This window comes from Ahaetulla prasina, chromosome 1 (genome assembly GCF_028640845.1).
Source record: "Ahaetulla prasina isolate Xishuangbanna chromosome 1, ASM2864084v1, whole genome shotgun sequence".
Classification (NCBI taxonomy): Eukaryota; Metazoa; Chordata; class Lepidosauria; order Squamata; family Colubridae; genus Ahaetulla; species Ahaetulla prasina.
The window spans coordinates 309,766,305-309,784,501 of record NC_080539.1 but is presented as its reverse complement, the minus strand read 5'-3'; the positions used below and the strand labels follow the sequence as shown (position 1 = coordinate 309,784,501).

Sequence of the window (18,197 nt, the reverse complement as noted above, 5' to 3'; positions counted from 1 at the left end):
AAATAAGTACTTTAAAGAAACAAAATGCCTAATAGTTACATAGAGTATAAATTACCTAGAATAATAAATCAATCTTAATTCTCACTTTTAGTCCTTCAGTTGGAATTATAGCTTTTTTCATATCTTGAATTTTCCATTTTTCTCCTGTTGCCATAGTGAAATAAAGTAGCATGAGCAAAACTGGATTTTTCTTTTCTTTTTGAACTAGGTTAAAATAATGGTTAATCCTTTATGGTTGCTTTTAAAATGCAATGAGAGTATCTACAACTGACAGATTTAGAACTGAATATTTAGCCATAAAATACATATAACTTGCCCACTTTCACAGAGAGGAATTCATTTGTGTCAGGACTTTTTTCCCTGAGCCGTGTTTTGCTTTCCAGAATCTATCTCCCTCTTTCTCTTTCTCTTTCTCCCTCTTTATCTCTCTCCCCGCTTTCTCTTTAGCAACTTTTCAAAATTAGAGTGGCACTGAAAAAAGTAACTTACAACTGGTCTTCACACAACCATTACGCCCCTGCCATCATGTGATCACAGTTTGGGTGCATGGCATCTGTTACACTTTTACAATAGACACAGCATATTGTCACATGATTGCCATTTTTTATCTTCCCAGCTGGCTTCTGACAAAGTCAATGACAAAGATGAGTTGAAGTCACATGATAACTTGTTTAATGACTGTGGATGATTTCATTAATGACTACAATCAGGACTGCTAGATTGCCTTTGCTAAGAAGGGAAATCACATGATACCTTGCTTAAGGACCACTTCATTTAGCAACCCAATTAGGTTTGATAAGTATGTACTACAGCTGTGCTTGTACATGGGGGTGTGTGAGTATATTCAAATGTTTCTTGCTATGTGAATTATGAACTCATTTAAAAAATATATCAAAGTTGTTACATTACAGCTTGAGAGTTGGCATACAAAATCCATAAAATTCAAAATTTATTATTGTTTTTCTGATGACAGACTTTCTCTTGAACCATTACACATCAGAGAAGTGTAGTCCACTCTTGATTGGACAAAACTAAAGCCAAGTCCTAAATTTTGTGTTGTCCTGTTTCTGACGAAGCTATCATATTTGGGCAGCCAAGAGATCCAGAAAACTCTTTAACTTTTTGCTGGATTCTAGTAGTTCCCCCAATTTTTTCAGCCAAATACAGTTGCCCTGGGTTCCGAAGTGCTTTACTGTCTTGTGTGATGTATTTGGTTGGAAAGTAACACAAAACATTTTTTTTCAGCTAATACTGATGTGGATTTGCTTTTAGATGAGAATGTAGATATCGGCTGACAACAGTGTAGACATATAATTTAAATTTATATGCTTAAAATGTGTACCGGGCAGAAGACAGTGGAGGAGATATTACTTCACTCATTAAGTCCTTTTTTTCAAGGTCAGTGGCACCAGTAGGGGGAGATCTTTCTTCTGGCTAAAGGTGAATTGACCTGTTGGAGTGGGGGAGGGTGACTATGTAGAAAATACCATTTTGGAATTGGCTTCTGAGAAAGAATTCATTAGTTAAAGCCTGGATATTCTGTCTTAAAATCACCTCTAAATTGTGACACCCACAGCATGACACATGTGGTGAGGATGATGTACTTTCTGACACATCTACCACCCTTGCTGTAGCCAGATCAGCCTCTCATAAAAGGAACAGGAAAGATATCCTAGCACTAGGCACTCAGTGGTTATTTAGATAATATCAGCTTGCACTGGCCCCAGGATGGCCTGTTAGTTCAAGCTCCAAAAATAAACAACTATTAATCACCTAATGGCAAGATGAGTTGACCAGTATTTTGGTTGTCTAAATCTCAGTTTAACCTTACTCAGTTTCTCGTCTTATGGTTTCTGTCACCCTGAAATTTGCAGCCTGCCATTTCCTGAAATTCTTTCTCCATTATATGCTTTTAGTTTCTAATTGTTCCTAGTGAAGTATCATATCTTGGAACATGAAGAAGGTGGACAATAAGGAACTTCTGTGCAGTCTTTAAACATAGTTTACTAGACATAGAGACTGTTAAATGAAAAGGGGGAAAAAAACTAAAATAGGCTTTTTGTGAGGGAAGCAGTTAGTTTGGAAGCCTTTTATAGTTTTTCAACAATCTGGGAGTAAATGTCAAAGGTAGACTTAACTCTTTCATCTGTATGAATACCAAACAAACAAATATTAAGTAGAGAATCTAAAAATTAGATACTCTAATTATATAAGATGCATGAGCCACATCCTAAGTTTGTAGGATCTACATTGGTGATTATTATGTTTTTATTAAAGTCCCTCAGCAAAATATTTTTCTTTTTATCAAAGATCTGTGGGACAGTAATGGAAGATTATGATTTAACCTAATATACATGAAGAGCAGGTAGAGGTATGGTTCTGAAATTTAGGTGAAAATGAATTTGAACCTGCACACTGGCAAACATGATATTAGTGCCAGTCAGGAACACTGTGTAGTATTCTTCTCATTAGGGTGAGAATAGCCAGACAGAGGTCTTTCAGCCTCATATGCCTTCCCAAGATTTCAGTGCAGCTCTTAATAGTAATCCAGAAATGTTTACTACATTATAATGTGTATTGGACTAGTAGATATAAATTATTACCTCTTCCAGCATCACTGGAGGTCAATCGGTTAATTTCCCAAGCAGATTATAGAAAAGACAATAGTATTATCCGGCAAGCAAGGAAACAGGAATTCTGGTGGAAGATTGACAGAGGTAAACTAGGATTTAATTCACTTGCATGGTTGTTTACAAAATTCAGTTCTGTGGACAACAGATATAAAGATTATGCTCTTCATATTTTCAGTAGTACATCCATCTTCAACAGGTATTAAATATTTTTTACATTATAAATACTGTTCATGATAAGTCTGTTTTAAATACACTGGACAACAAAGATTTTTTTTCCTGAACACTTTTGGGTTTATCTTACATATTTTGGGCTGCTAATCAGGAAAATAACCTGTAATTTAACCTATCATGTACTGTTTTATCAAAATTTTCTGTTTATGCAAAATACATTCTTCGGTACCTATTGATTTTGTTGCAGACATGAACGAAACATACACAAATGTAGAAATGTTGTTGAAGCATATCCAGAATACCAAGTACACCTGGAATACTTGTGGAGATCTAAAAGTAGTAGCTCTGCTGCCTGGAATGCATCTTGGATATACTGTATCCAAGATGCAAGTACTGTTGTTACTACATATGTGAACAGGACAGCCATACAAGAAAGTCCATTATATTAAAAAGAAATGGCCACTCTGAAAGAATTTTCTTCCAGGACAAAAACATTGAACATGAAACACTTGTTGACCCAAACAAAGGTATTACACAACCAACAATACAGCTACCCTTCAAAAAGACCTTGACTTTGTGTCAGAATGGTCTAAAACCTGGCAACTCCAAATCTCAACCAGCAAATGCTCTGTCTTACACATTGGAAAAAAGAATCTAAACACTAAATACAAACTCGACGGACATTATCTTACAGATGATCCCCACCCCGTCAAAGACTTTGGAGTCTTCATATCCAATGATCTAAGTGCCAAAGCCCACTGCAACTACATTGCAAAAAAGGCATTAAGAGTTGTAAACCTAATCTTACGTAGCTTCTTCTCCAGAAACACTACACTGCTAACCAGAGCTTATAAAACATTTGCTAGACCAATTCTTGAATACAGCTCGCCTGTCTGGAACCCATACCACATTTCAGACATAAATACAATTGAACATGTCCAGAAATATTTTACAAGAAGAGTTCTCCACTCCTCTGAATACAACAAAATACCTTATGCCACCAGACTTGAAATCCTGGATTTAGAAAACTTAGAACTCCGCTGCCTCCAACAGGACCTGTGTTTAACTCATAGAATCATCTATTGCAATGTCCTTCCTGTTGAAGACTACTTCAGCTTCAATCACAACAATACAAGAGCAAACAATAGATTTAAACTCAATGTTAACCGCTCCAATCTTGATTGCAGAAAATATGACTTCAGTAACAGAGTTGTTAATGCTTGAATACACTACCTGACTCTGTGGTCTCTTCTCAAAGTTCCCAAAGCTTCAACCAAAAACTGTCTACTATTGATCTCACCCCTTTCCTAAGAGGTCTATAAGGGGCGTGCATAAGAGCACAAACATGCCTACCATTCCTGTCCTATTGTTGCTTCATGCTTATGCTTATGTATGCTGTTGTGACAAATAAAATAAAATTTTAAAAAAATGATGAAAAATTTTGTAAAAGCAGTGAACAAGGAAGATAAATTCTACAGGGTGTTTGTGCGAATTGTTGTTTTCAAGCCAATAAGGAACTATCTGGCCTACCAAAACTTCCTATCAAGAATTGGAAAGCTTAGAATAGCAAAATACCTGATGATTAATTTTAGTTATATGTATATTCACTCTTTCCTGTAGGTCCTAAAGATAACATATATGGTAGCCCACTCCTTAGTTACCCTCATAGGTTAGTTTATGGGGTATTTCATGCCCACCCAATATCATCTAGTTCTAGCACATTTTATGAGGACTTAAACTTAGATTGCTTCATATGTACTTCAACTCTAATTACAACATTAATAGCTACTATAATGTTCTTGAGAATTATGGGTGAGGCATAATAAAGAGTGAAATAAAGAACCTTATAATTTATTGCTCTCTAATGCATTTAGAGAGCCAGAAAAGTGCAGAGGACAGCCAAAATGTGCATGGGACTACACCAATTCTTTTCTGAAAAATATATTACAGGTAGTTCTCAACTTAGAACCATTTGTTTAGTTACTGCTCAAAGTGAAAATGACACTGGAAAAAGTGACCAATGGCCGTTTTTCACACTCATGATCATTGCAGCATCCTTCTGGTCACATGATCAAAATTCAAAATTGATAACTGGCTCATATACTGTATTTATATATGATGGTTGCAATGTCCTGGGGGGTCATGTGATCACATTTTTCAACCTTCTGACAAGCAAAGTCAATGGGGAAGCCAGATTCATTTAACAACCATATTATTATCTTAACAAGTGAGGTGATTCACTTAATAACTGTGGCAACAAAGGTCGCAAAATGGGGCAAAACTCAGTTAATAACTGTTTCACTTGGGTTCATAAGTTGGGGACTACCTGTCCTTTTTTCCTTTTCACAGTAAGCTGCTTCCATTCTCACCCATTCAATTTTCCCCAAATAAGTCCAAAATTGCACTGCTGAAATTCAGTAATTTCATCACGTGCAATTTGAGGATGCCAGAAGACCACTAATGGTATGCAAAAGAGTTTGTGGGGTTGCCTGGTAAAGGATTGAGTCATGGTTACTTCTTGTGAGAGCTCTACATGAAATCACCAGGTATTAGAGGCAGTATACTTCTCATTTATTGGTGAATATGAACAGGGAAGTATTATGGCATTCCTATTTGTATTGATTCTGACTTTAATATTCACTCCAGAATTATTTATTTCATTTAAAAAACCGAACAACAGTTTGTGCATTTTTGGTTCTTGCCTCTTTATCTATGACTAACTTTTTTTTTTAAAAAAACAAAGTGCTGACAAAAGAAAGGTTAGTCACCAAATTGTGAAACAGAAGCGTTAAACCTATAAATAAGTTTCCAGCACTTACTCTGTAATTTAGAGCCTGACTTGGATTCTTCACATATCACATCTATGCATCTATGCATCTATGAAAAATGGGGCCGAGTCTCAAATTTAGAAGGGTGGTTCTTGCTTCTATCTTTGACCTCTTTAATGCTTCCCATTGACACAAAAGGGGAAAAAAGGTTAAATGACTTCTCAAATTAAAGCAGTAATAATTAACTACTGGCATTGTTTGTGATTTTCCGACTCTGTGAGCTAATGAGAGAGAAATTAATGCTTAGCAGCAGGAGTTCCTGATATTCAGTGCCAAATGCTAAATGTGCCAACAAGTTAATTTTGGTTTTAAGTACTTCACTTAAGTCTTTTAGAACAATGAATTAGAATAGGGGTTGTATTCATGTGGCACATATACTAACTTTAATTTACAGAAGTGTGTGTATATGTGCATGCACATGCACTCTCAAAAGCTTGCATCTTTCTATATCTATCTATTTATCTATCATAATCATCTATCCTTGTGTGTTCAATTTGTTGTGTGTTCAATCACACTCTTTCAATTCTGTTCTATTTTCTATCTTATGAAGAGAAGCAATTTGTGTAGTACTTAGTACTGTCACTGACTCAAAGACAGAACTACAATTGACTTAATAACCAGTTTCAGACCTGTTAAGAAACTATACTTGTGGTTATGAGAACAGACTTGGATCGTGGGCTCTTCCTATTGTAAGCATGTCAAGTTTTAAAGAATTTAGATTCCAAATTGACCACAATTCTCCATCAGTGGACTGATTAAATTCAGGGAAATGACTCAACTCTAAAAGCAAGCTGCTCTGATTTGGCTGTTCCACTTCACACTAGAAATGCTAGCAGAAGTTCTTTTGTGAATGTAGGTAAGAAGTTCTCAAAATGGATATTTTGGCGCAGTTTGCTTGCACTGAGGCCTTTAAAATTAATAAGTACATTAGTGTTTCATGATGCTCAAAGCAAAGCACCCCTTTGAGGTTTTGCCTAGCTCTGCTTTTACATAGCCTTGACATAATCTGTTTCACTGGGAGAATAGATCATACACCTCAAAGTCACCGAGTCTTTGATTTCTCTCACAGTATAACGGAGCAGGAAAAGGTAGTTTGAGATCTCAAGGTTTCATACACTCGCAGAGCTTCCAACAATTGCTAAAAATTTGCAACACAGCGTACTACCCTTTTGATTAGGAAATAGGGGAAAACTTGAGTGCAAGTCCTAAATTTCACAGTTTTTTTTCAAAGAAGAGAATTAAAACCTCCTGTTTTCCCCACCTCCAAAAGGGGAGGCAGGAAACGTTGACGTTGCATGTGTAAGTTTTGTAGCCATAGTCACTTTTATCACTTTCCCATGAATTTGGGTCATGCTTTGCCAAAGAACTTTAAATATCTGGCTACCAAAAGTTTACTATTTTCCATAATATAACAGAACCACAAACTGTTGGAAATCATACCTCTCCTAACCCAGGGGTCTGCAAACTGGCTGAGGAATTCTGGGAGTTGAAGTCCACAAGTCTTAAAAGAGCCATGTTTGCAGATCCCTGTCCTAACCAATTCATCCAATCAGGTTTCCTTTTTTATAGTTCACAGAATGATTAGGTAGGTCAAAAAAAATCTAACCTTTTGGAATGCAGTTGCCCATTTAGTAACACTTGGAAATATCTGATATTGCATGAACCTTTATACCAAGATTGTCTTGGCCAGTCTACATCACATCATCAGTCCCTTCTTCACTGGTCGATTATGCAGTAATGAATATTGAAGGCAAAGAGAGAGAAAAATCTAGAAAGGAAAAGTTTCAATACAAGTTCTGATTTTCATAGAAACTTATTCAAATTTAACATTTGCCATTATTTTTGTCTGCCTGATGAGCGCAACCTCCATTCCAGGAACACCTTTCTCATTACATATCAACATGGCTGACTGGGGTGAGACACTTGTTCCTCAAATAAAACCAAGATAATCAGTTTTAGGTGTTTGTATGACCCACTGATCCCATCCACTTCAAGTATGTTATGCCAACACAATCACCACTGAGATACTGTGATATTCCTATCTGTCTGTAGGCAGACAATCGCCACGTAAGTGGATTTTCCAGATATTGCTTCCATTTGGAATAAAAAAAATATGTCAAAATGTCCAGGATTGGAAATCTAATCCCAGTGATTTCAGAATGGAACAAGGACAGAAGCAGACAGAGGGAGATAAATCATAGTGTTTCTCCACTGTAATTTCAGATGGATGATCGGCTTTTCTAATCTGCCTCCAAATTAATGGTCAACAAGCATATAACTTGAAAACCATAGATTTAAGATGCTAAAAGACAATAGCCAAGGATTAGATTGGTTTAGGACAGCTCTTGTTCTGTCTCTCCCTCCCTCCGTCCCTCGTTCTCTCTTTTTCTCGTCCCCCCTCTCTCTCCCTTTTTTTGTGCCTGTCTGTTTCTTTGTTTCTCTCTGTGTTTTTTTTTCATTGTAAATCTCTCGTCAGAAATATTTTGATAAGAGAAAAGATTAAAATCACGCATATGGCAAAGACTTTTGACTTTATGAAATAATCACTGATGTACTGGCAGGGCAGGTTTCATTGTTATATAGAAAACACTGATTTGCTATATCAGTGGGGCATGAGATATAGTAGAGATATGCGCAATAATTAATTGGTTTTTTCTGTCTATCAGTAACCACATAGATTTTCTTATGGATGATCTGGCTCCAACCTGGTCCTCTAAGTCTTCCAACAGTGTACAAATTGCTGCTGTACCAAGTCCATCCACCTTGCTGCTGGTTGTCTTCGTCTTCTTCTCTTACCTTCTACCTTTCCCAGCATTATAAATATCTCCAGAGAGCTAGGTCTTCACATAATGAATCCAAATATTGGATAATAGAGTTTGGTATTTAATATAGTAAGACTGAATTAGAAAGCAAGCTTGTGGTTTTTACATAACTCTGGGGCCAGTTTTGATGAGAGTAGGAAAAAGAACCATAACTAATTTAATAACCGATTCACTTATTGCTATAGTAAAGCCAAAATAAAATTTGCACCCGCACACTGCACATTTCATGTACAGCCGTCTCTTTAGAGCATTCATTTTTTTTAAAATTGAAATGTGGTAGCAATCTTAATGCAGCAAGCTGGTAACCGTGCAGTTTTTTCACACAAAGCCATGTTCAGCTGTTTTTACAAAATCCAAAATATAGCCAAAATCTTTATGGACGTCCCTATTTTTTTATGCAGCAATAGACTACAATCCAGTGGAATCTCTCAAAGAATAGAGGAGAAGCCACTCTTGACTTCTCCTTGACACAAATTGATTGAAAACCACTGTAACCTGGCCTTACTGCCAGTGAACATTTTGGAAGAATTATTTAGTACAACTAAATCTACAAGGCTAGTCTTTATTTAGCATCTGTCTTTCTAAAACACCTGAGCTTTTTTTAAATGAAAGATGTGATGTCAGCACCGAGCACAGGCAACTGCTGCTGAAAACATTAGAAAGTAATATCTGTGAATCCTCAAATGGCAAAATTAAACACAGAAGCGTAGCAGAAGGTCCAATCTAAACAATAAAAGAAGCCAACTAAGTTTTATCCTTTTTGAAATACTTGTTCGCTTGTCCTTCTGCACTTGGGGCAAGTTCCTTCCAGTTGAAATAACAATGTTTGCTGTTGCCCACAGGTTTCATAGTTACATTATCAACATAATGACTGTTGCTCTCTTGAGACATTTCCATTATAGTTAAAACATTTTAACAAAAGCTGGATACCTTACTGGCTGACTATAGCATTGTGTGCAGACTATTACATGACATAGCATTGAACTTGTATATATGATCTCTTACAGCTTTTCCTATATTGTTGCTGTTCTTGGCAGCTTACCTAAGCTGTACAATAAATCTCAAAATGAAAAAAACAAAAAACACTTTTTGGCTTCAAGTCCTACACCCTGCCATGACATTAGATTACAGAAAGCTGCTCTCTTTTTAGACACCCTTTTACAAACAGAGCATCCATAATTTATGATTTCGCTGTAAAATTCTTGCAACACTACGCCAAAAGTATGGCTCCTCTCTAATTAAATGCCTCTCAATAGGAAAAAGGTGACACTGATGTGCAAAACATCGAGCTGTACACATTTCACATTATTCCTGAGGGCCTCAACTTCCTCGTGGGCATGGGAGGAATTACAGAATAGCAGAGTTAGAAGGGACTTTGGAGGTTTTCTAGTCCCACCTTCTGCTCAAGCAGGAAACCCTATATCATTTCAGACAAATGGTTGCCCAATTGCTTCTTAAAAACCTCCCTGTTGGAGCACCCACAACTTCTGGATGGAGGCCAGGCCTGCAATGGCCTGATGGTGATCTGAGAAGTTACTTGCGCAGAATAAGAAGGCACATAAAATAAATGATAATTTGCTTTGATGGTCCTCCTGCTAATTTTCGATATGTGTATTAAAAACCAAACAATCTCCCCCACCCCTTTGGAATTCCATTTTTTAAAACTCATACTGTTAGGTGAAACAAATGAGCCTGCTGTTACTAGTGATTAAATATGATTAAGATTCTTATTAATCTGTCATTATTAGGCAAAGACAAAAAATGGAGATTATAGATTGTCCTTCCATTAAATGTAAAGTGAGGGCTTAATACTCCTATCTCTATAAAATATTTCACTAGTTTTCTGTGTTTCCTTTAAAATTTATAATGCTGAATGTTTGCAGATGATACATGCGATGACTGTTCTAAATAATAATATCTGAGGTTGTTTTTTTTGTTTGTTTGTTTCAATGTAGATTTGGTCCCGGATTAGTGATCTATTGGTATGGATTTATCGAGGAACTAGACTGTCATCGCACCCGAGGTATCTTGCTCAAAGACTGTTTCCCTACTGACATTGCTGTCCTTTGAGGCAGAATGGCTGAGCCACGAAGGTGGAATAGACAAATCCGGAAGCAATTTTATTTTCCTGAAGTATAAACTACTGGCAACATCTGTCCTGAACTTCAACTGAACTCTTACTGGCTGGGATCGCCCTACCACCTCTTTAGACAAACACGTCAAGAGTCTCTGTTTTACTTCAACCCCCTGCTGATGCAAGCAGCCAAAAAATACCGACACAGCCCCAAACATTATCAGCATTTCTGCCTCTGTCAAACAGTTTATAGATAGCTGTAATCTTTCTTCCTTCCGGATGGCTTCTCTTTGCACTTTCAACAAAAGAAGAAATGTAGAGGTCAAAAGGTGTGGTTTTTAGTTTTCCTCCCTATAGCAGAGTCACCTTAAAAAAAAAGAAAATGTCTTCAGTCCCAAAACCTTTTTTTCTAGTAAATGTTAAAAATCTTGCTATTACAAAGGTAATTAATGTCAATCTCCATTTTCCCAGGCTCATTTTGGGCCAAAACAGGCTTTTAAAAAAAGTCACTCATCGGTGCATTGTTCTAAAGCCTGAATTTCTTGGCTTTTAGGGTATTAGCAAGACAGTTGACACTTCTATAAGTATCTAGTGTTGTTGAAAGTGGAAACATAAAACTGCAGAAATGCTTTATCTTCAAACAAAAAGCTTTCCATATTGTTTCTTGAATTAAAAGTAGGCATGTTTATGGATTGTAGAAGATGTAATGGGCATTTTAATGCTAATGTTTTAAAGCAAAATAAAGTGGGTCATTATTTGAGCCTTTATCTTGTCCTAATAATCTGATTTGCAAAGATATTTTTAAAATCAAAATTAAGGCAAAGGATTTCTTTAGACAACATATTGTGGACATGGCCTAGAAAGCAAAGCTCCGGACCTTACATTTTTGATCTATGTATTAAAGGTCATGTTCATAAGCATAGAAAATTATAGCAAAAAAGGGCATATACTCAAATTTAGCTAGTTGGGTCATATAGCAGAGATTAGCAGTCATATAGCAGAGATTAGCAGTTATATTTTATAACTGCTTTAGAGGACAGGTTTCCAATCCAATAACTTTTTAGGCCATTTTTTTCTTTCAAATCCTATGATGACACTTATTTTTATGATTTGAAAGAGTAAACTAAACTTCTATATGTTTTTATCGTTTAAAATTCTTCACGAGTTTATTACAATTCCAGGCTCCTTAAAGTCATTTCTGTCCTGCACAGAATTACTTGAAGCAGAACTATTCATTCATTCCTATCAGGAATTCTATGTAGAATGTATTTTAATGTCTAGATTGGTATGTATTCTAGGTTATGTATTCATATCTCCGGTACTGATTTTAGATTTAGCTTTTCTGCTAGTGACACATATAGAATTCAAATAAAATATTAGAGAAACAGCACTGATTCATAATATACCATCTAACTTATACATAACGGAAGACATCCATTTCACAGAAGATAAACTAATGAGGCCACAATATAGCTTGCTCAACAATTTGAATTTGAATCTAGGAAGAAGTGAGATTCTGAATCCCGAATTTCTCTTGCTTGCTTTTTCACTTCCTTTTTTCTATCTTTTTCCTTTTTCCTTCTGTCTTTCCTCCATCCCAGCCCCCACCTCCCACAAGCTATTCAAGGAGCTTCTTTCAAAATATTTGTTTGATCTGGAATTACTTTTCTTAATGTCCTTTCTTTTTCATACACATTTTTCGCATTTATCCAAGCGTGCATACCAATATGGAATCCGGAATGTTCAGAGGGAAAAGGAATTAAAGGTTACCACTTCACTTTAGATCGTGTCCAATTACCTAGCATGTTTCATATGACTATATTCTGATATTTTCTTTTAAAAAATCCTATTTGCAGAAACTCACTTGCAAGAAAAACAAAGATCTTGGTAAATGTCAGAGGTGTCTATGAGCATTATGGCAACCATGTATGTTTTGTTAAATACTTCATGCCTTTATATATCCATTAGATCATTCTGCCGAACTGCGAGTTGCTGAGTTTTTCCAGACACCAATTCTTTCAAATAAATATTTTCGCTTTAAAAAAAGAAATAATCCTTCTCTGTCTTTCATTAAAATAAACAGCCTCTTTCCCACCCAGCAATTCTACCGCACTATATCTTGGCTACTTGGCAGAGATAACCCTGCAATTTTTGCCATTTCTTTGGAAGATCAAACTTTTCATCAGGACCTTATTTCAAACAGCTGTAAGTCAGCAAGTTATTTGTATTCAACGTGATGCAATGGGCTGCTTGATTTGCTGGTACTTAAAAATGACAGAAGAAATCTGCAGTGTGTAACTTATTGAGGAAGCAAAGAAAGCAACATTTGGGTTGTTTTAATGGCATGCAACTGGGGAAAGAACAAGACAGTCTTGTAGCATTGTCCTAACAGATCACTGAAAAGGCTTCATTTTGTGGAAACTGCAACAACAGATGATACAATATTTCTTTTACGCTCTTCTCCTCACTAAAGTAAGTGAAATTAAATGTAGAAACAATATGTTGAAAATACTTTTCAAACATCATCTGATCTTTGTGGGTTGTTTGGTGATTTAATATTAATTTTATTTTCAGGAAAGAAAAATAAAATGAGATGCCCTTAATTTGGTATATAGTATACCAACCCATATACCAACTTGGAGAAGACTCCTGAGAGTCCCTTGGACTGCAAGGCAATCAAACTGGTCAGTCCTAGAGGAGATCAACCCTGACTGCTTTTTAAAAGACCAGATCCTGAAAATGAAACTCAAATACTTTGGCCACCTAATGAGAAGGAAGGACTCACTGGAGAAGAGTGCCTAATTCTGGGAAAGACTGAGGTAAAAGAAGAACGGGACGACAGAGAATTAAGTGGCTGGATGGAGTCACTGAAGCAGTAGGCATGAGCTACATGGACTCCAGAGGATGGTAGAGGACAGGAAGGCCTGAAGGAACGTTGTCCATGGGGTCGCGATGAGTCGGACATGGCTTCGCAACTAACAACAGCAGCATACCAACTCATATAGCATATGAATTTAAAATCTGCCTAATTGTCTTCTTAGTTTTCAACTTTATATAAATGCTTTTGGGTTTTTAAAAAATAAAATAAAACAAGTCATAAGGACTATAGAATTTAATTCTGCATGTCCTAGTAGTGCATTGCCCAGTCACACAATCTATTTCACTATTGTTTTAATTGACCTACACAACTATAAACAGAAGTTTACAAGCTACAAAGATCAGATTCAAACAATGTGCAAACCTAAACAAAAAACACATTATGATCTACCAGAATTAGGTCAACTGAATTCTGGGAGATAAGATTCCAATCTACCTAGGTGTTAGATTGGAAAGGCTAGATTTGGAGATTAATCAGTTTTAAACTGACAGATACTTTATTTAATTATTTATACTTCCCATCATTTATACTACTAGTTGCCATTTCCAGTGATATGCCCGTAAATTGACAGTAAATAGTAAATAGACTAATATTAATTTTTAAAGTTATACAACAAGACCAAAATTGCTTTGCAGACAGAAAATGCATCACTCAGTCAGTACTTGGCAGACTTAGTACTAGATAATAGAATATGTTCCATGTAGTCCAGTCTGCATATTTGGGTTATGGAGAGGTCACATTTTACCAAAAAATTCTCAGGTCAGAGGAATTATTCAAAGCTTTTTCTCCTGGGTGTACTAAATATTATTTGAACATTTACTATTAAGAGCATGCCAGGATTCAAAAGATTAAATTGGATGCATTTATGAACTAAATAATAAATAATGCAGATTTAGTTCCTCTTGTGTTTTTTTTAATTTTCCTGTTATTGTTATATCTACGACTCTTATACAAAGAGCAGCTTATGTCAGCTACTATAAATTATGTTTTGAGTACAATGGTAATCCAGTAAAATTATTTCAAAATCTGATCAAAGCAACTCAAAATGTTTCCTCCCCTCAACTTTACTATATTAGAGGAAGAGCCTCATTTTCCAGTTTTAATGGAGTCAATTTAGCCAAGAGTTTGAGTGAATAACATGAAACCAATAAGATGGAAGGCCCTTTTTTAATTTGAAAAGGCATAGTATTGATTTATTTAAAGGCCATTGAAAAGAAAGCTTTCCTATCACTTTTATAACAGTCTGTACCAGTAGTGGGTTGCACCCGTTCAGACCAGTTTGCAAGAACTGGTAGAAAAATCAGCGGGAGGCTCCGCCCACCCGGATGTCATCAGGAAGCTTCTGTGAGCAAAGCGAGCATGCACGCGCGTTCCTGTTGCAAGCCGGTAGTAAAGGTAAATAGAACTCACTCCTGGTCTGTACATATAATATCTGGTTATAAATAATATCAAAGAGAAGTTCTAACGTCAGCTTTTAAGATCACACATTAAAATGCCTATCTCAAGGTAAACCTATTTGGGAGTATTATCAACTGTGTAAGTACAAGATATTTTTTACTAAATGTATATAGTTATACTGTCAGCTTTGGAAGCCATACTAGGCCGAAGGCTTCCATGTGCTGCCACAATTCTGTGGGAAAGGAGGGGAGGAGGGTGGTAGTGCAAGAGATGACTAGACATAATAACATTTTCTGCCGGTCAAGATCAGGCTGGGTTCGCATCTGGAGTGATGCTTCGACATGGGACGATTGAGGATTGGAGCATGTGACCGGCTGAGGGGTCATGAGGGTGGAAATTTTGGGGTTTGTATTACTGAGGGAGAAAACGGAACCTCCAGTTTTGGTTTTCCTCCAACTGTGCCAGTTTATCTATGTTAGTAAAAGAACTTTGAAAGATGTTGGTTTTGGAGTCTTTTCTGCAGGAGGGGTTTTCTGGAACGTTGACATATACATTTTTTACTAAATGCATAAAGAATCCAATAGGCATCTCCTTGATATTATAAATATATTTAGAATGAAATTCTTCTCTAGTATGAAAGAATAATTCGAATTATAAGGGTAATATTTGCATAATAAGCAATACTACCATTGTATTGTAAAATCTGCTTACTTATTCTTTGACCAATTTAAGAAAGAACGGTCAAAAGCTAACAGTCCTGCTAGCCAGAAATTTTGTGTTCAGTACACAATGTGTATACTTGGAGCAGGTCTTCTTGGCTGCATCTCCAAGGACTGCTAAATATACAGAATTAAAATAAGTGACCAAATGCTTGTTCTTCAGATCCAGAATACTGAGACCTGGCAGCAAGCTTTTAAAAAATTTTAAATTATTGAGTGACTTGGAAGACCGCTGCTTAGAGTTACCAAGGAAACCTGGAGAATGGAATATAACCAAAGAAGAATACAATGTAATCTCCAAAAACAGTAGAAACTATAGGAACTCTATAGGAGAAGATGAAGCTAAAGAGGAATTATGAACGAGGACTGCAAGAAATAAAAAAAACCAGACAAACAAAAAGGCTATGACCTAGTATAGGATCTCTGACAAATGATCTCCAGTCTCATTGCAATAGCCAAATGGGGAGTAACTAAGATTAATTTCTTGTTATAATTTAGATTCTGGACTCCTGTTAATGCATTCTAAGATCTACAAGCTTGTTAAACATTCTATTTTCTCATTCAGACCACTGACAAAAATGTTGAATAGCACAGCACCTAGAAGAGAAGTTGGGGCACTCTACTTCATTCTTTCTGCCATGCTGAAATGGAACCATCAATGAATACTTTTCGGATGTGATCATTCAGCTAACTCTGAGTCCAACTGTATTATACAGCCAATATGCTACCATTTATGAAGGGAATATCATGAGATGGTCTATTGAAATTGTTGTTAAGGTCCAGGTACCCTGTATCTTTATCATTCCCTTGACCACTCCCAGATCAATAAACTTACTCTGGCACAATTTGTGACAAATTCATTCCTGTTTCTGTTAATTGTAGCGTGATTATCCAATAATCTCTTTGAAGACCTTTTCCATTATCAAGACAAAGCTGATAGATCTGATAGATACTGTTTCTTGAATTGTCCTGCTTCCTTTTTTTGGAAATAAGAGACGGCATATGCAGTCATCCAGTCTTTTGGAACTCCAGAAGTTCTCAAAGACCATTGAGAAGACTGCTAAAATCAACCCTTGCTAGCACACAGGTAGTAATTTATCTGACTGCGGAGACATGAATTCATATAAATTAGCTAAATTCTGTGTTACTGTCTCCTGGTCTATTCTCAGTTGTAGTTCCCTCATTCTCTTAGTGATATAACAATAACAAGGTAAGGCACCATTTCTCTTCAACATCACCTATTACTAATTATCCAGTTTCTACATGATTAGACCTGTATTTTCTTGGCTTTCTTCCCCCCCCCCCCCGCCGCTGTCCTACCTTTAAAAGCCACGCCCACCCAGTCACATTACTTCCTCACACCAAACCATGCCCACAGAACCAGTAGTAACAAATTTTACATTTCACCATTGGGCCTCAGCCAAGCAGCAGAACCAGGAATATGGGGTGGAGTTAATCTTTGATGGGAGAATAATCCAGAGGATGGGGCCACAAGAGAAAAGCCTGTTCTCCTAGGCCCTGCCAGACAACATGCTTTGGCAGATGGCATCCAAAGTAAGCCCTTTCTGCTAGAGCAAGTGAGGTGGGCTAGTCCTGTTGGGATGAGATGGTTTCTCAGCTACACTGGATCCATACTATAAAAGGTTTTAAAGGTAATGACCAACACTTCAAATTGAACCCAGAAGCAACCCGGCAGTCAGTGCAGCTTGCATTACAGTGGGGTCACACCTGTTACTCAAGGGGCCTCCAGATTTGTACATGCTACTGCATTCTGTACTGGTTGAAGCTTCAAAATACTCTTCAAGCATTGTTGTAATTCAACAGGGAGATGAACAGGGCATGAGTGACTGTGTGCTGAGTCTCACAATTCAGAAAAGGGTACAACTGGCACACAACATGAAGTTGTGGAAGGCTTCTCTAGATAGGACAGTTACCTGCTCTTTGAGCAGGAGTCACAAGTCTAGGAGTAGCTTCAGATTATGTATCAGGTCTATCTAGGGTAATCCTCTGACAATCCCAGCTGATTTGCCTGATCGTCAGAGGCTTTTTTTTTTCTTTTAAAAGCATTTTTTTTTTGCCTTTAAAAGAAAAAAAAGGCCGAAGAGGTTGTAGAAAAAATGCTTTTAAAAGGCTCTGACGATCTCAGCTGAGCCACGCGATCATTAGAGGCTTTTTTTTTTACTTTTAAAAGCATTATTTCGGCCGAAGAAAAAAAGTTAATTTTGTTAAAAGTAAATTTTAAGTAAAAGTATAATTTTAAAGTATATTATATATACTTTTATATATTATAAAAGTATAATATATTATAAAAGTATAATATACTTAAGTAAAAGTATAATTTTGTTAAAAGTAAAAAAAAAAGTCTGATGATTGCACGTCTCAGCTGGGCACAGAGGGGTGACGGGGGCAGGGATTTTTGCTACTGGTTCTCCAAACCACCCACCGCCCTCGCTACCGGATCAGGTGATCCGGTCTGAACTGGGAGCATTTCACCCCTGCTGATGGCCCAAGAGTGGTTCACCAGGTAGAGAAGATCCCACCCATCCACCCCATGCTACCCATCTTTTTGGGTTTTAGCCTTTCTATTCGATTTGTATAATTTTGTTTTCTAGTACTTTTTACTGTTTATTATACTGTAATATACTGTATCAGTGAGATGGATGATATAGGAATG

At 36.7% G+C, this 18,197-nt stretch overlaps 1 protein-coding gene and 1 long non-coding RNA gene across 5 annotated transcripts in view; one reads left to right on the top strand and one right to left on the bottom strand.

Annotated features, from left to right (window-relative positions):
• Positions 1 to 14,225, top strand: part of CDIN1 (CDAN1 interacting nuclease 1) — a 145,409-nt gene extending 131,184 nt beyond the window's left edge. For 2 of the 4 annotated variants that reach the window (XM_058162165.1, XM_058162164.1), the window contains 2 exons: positions 10,410 to 13,000; positions 13,103 to 14,223. In XM_058162165.1, coding sequence (XP_058018148.1) covers positions 10,410 to 10,524 — 115 coding nt within the window. In that variant the 3' untranslated portion in view covers positions 10,525 to 13,000; positions 13,103 to 14,223. Of the gene's footprint in view, positions 1 to 10,409; positions 13,001 to 13,102 lie in introns of all 4 variants that reach the window. The other 2 variants (XM_058162163.1, XM_058162161.1) reach the window with 2 other exon arrangements.
• Positions 1 to 18,197, bottom strand: part of LOC131187679 (uncharacterized) — a 100,573-nt gene that overhangs the window by 32,010 nt on the left and 50,366 nt on the right. The window lies entirely within an intron of this gene.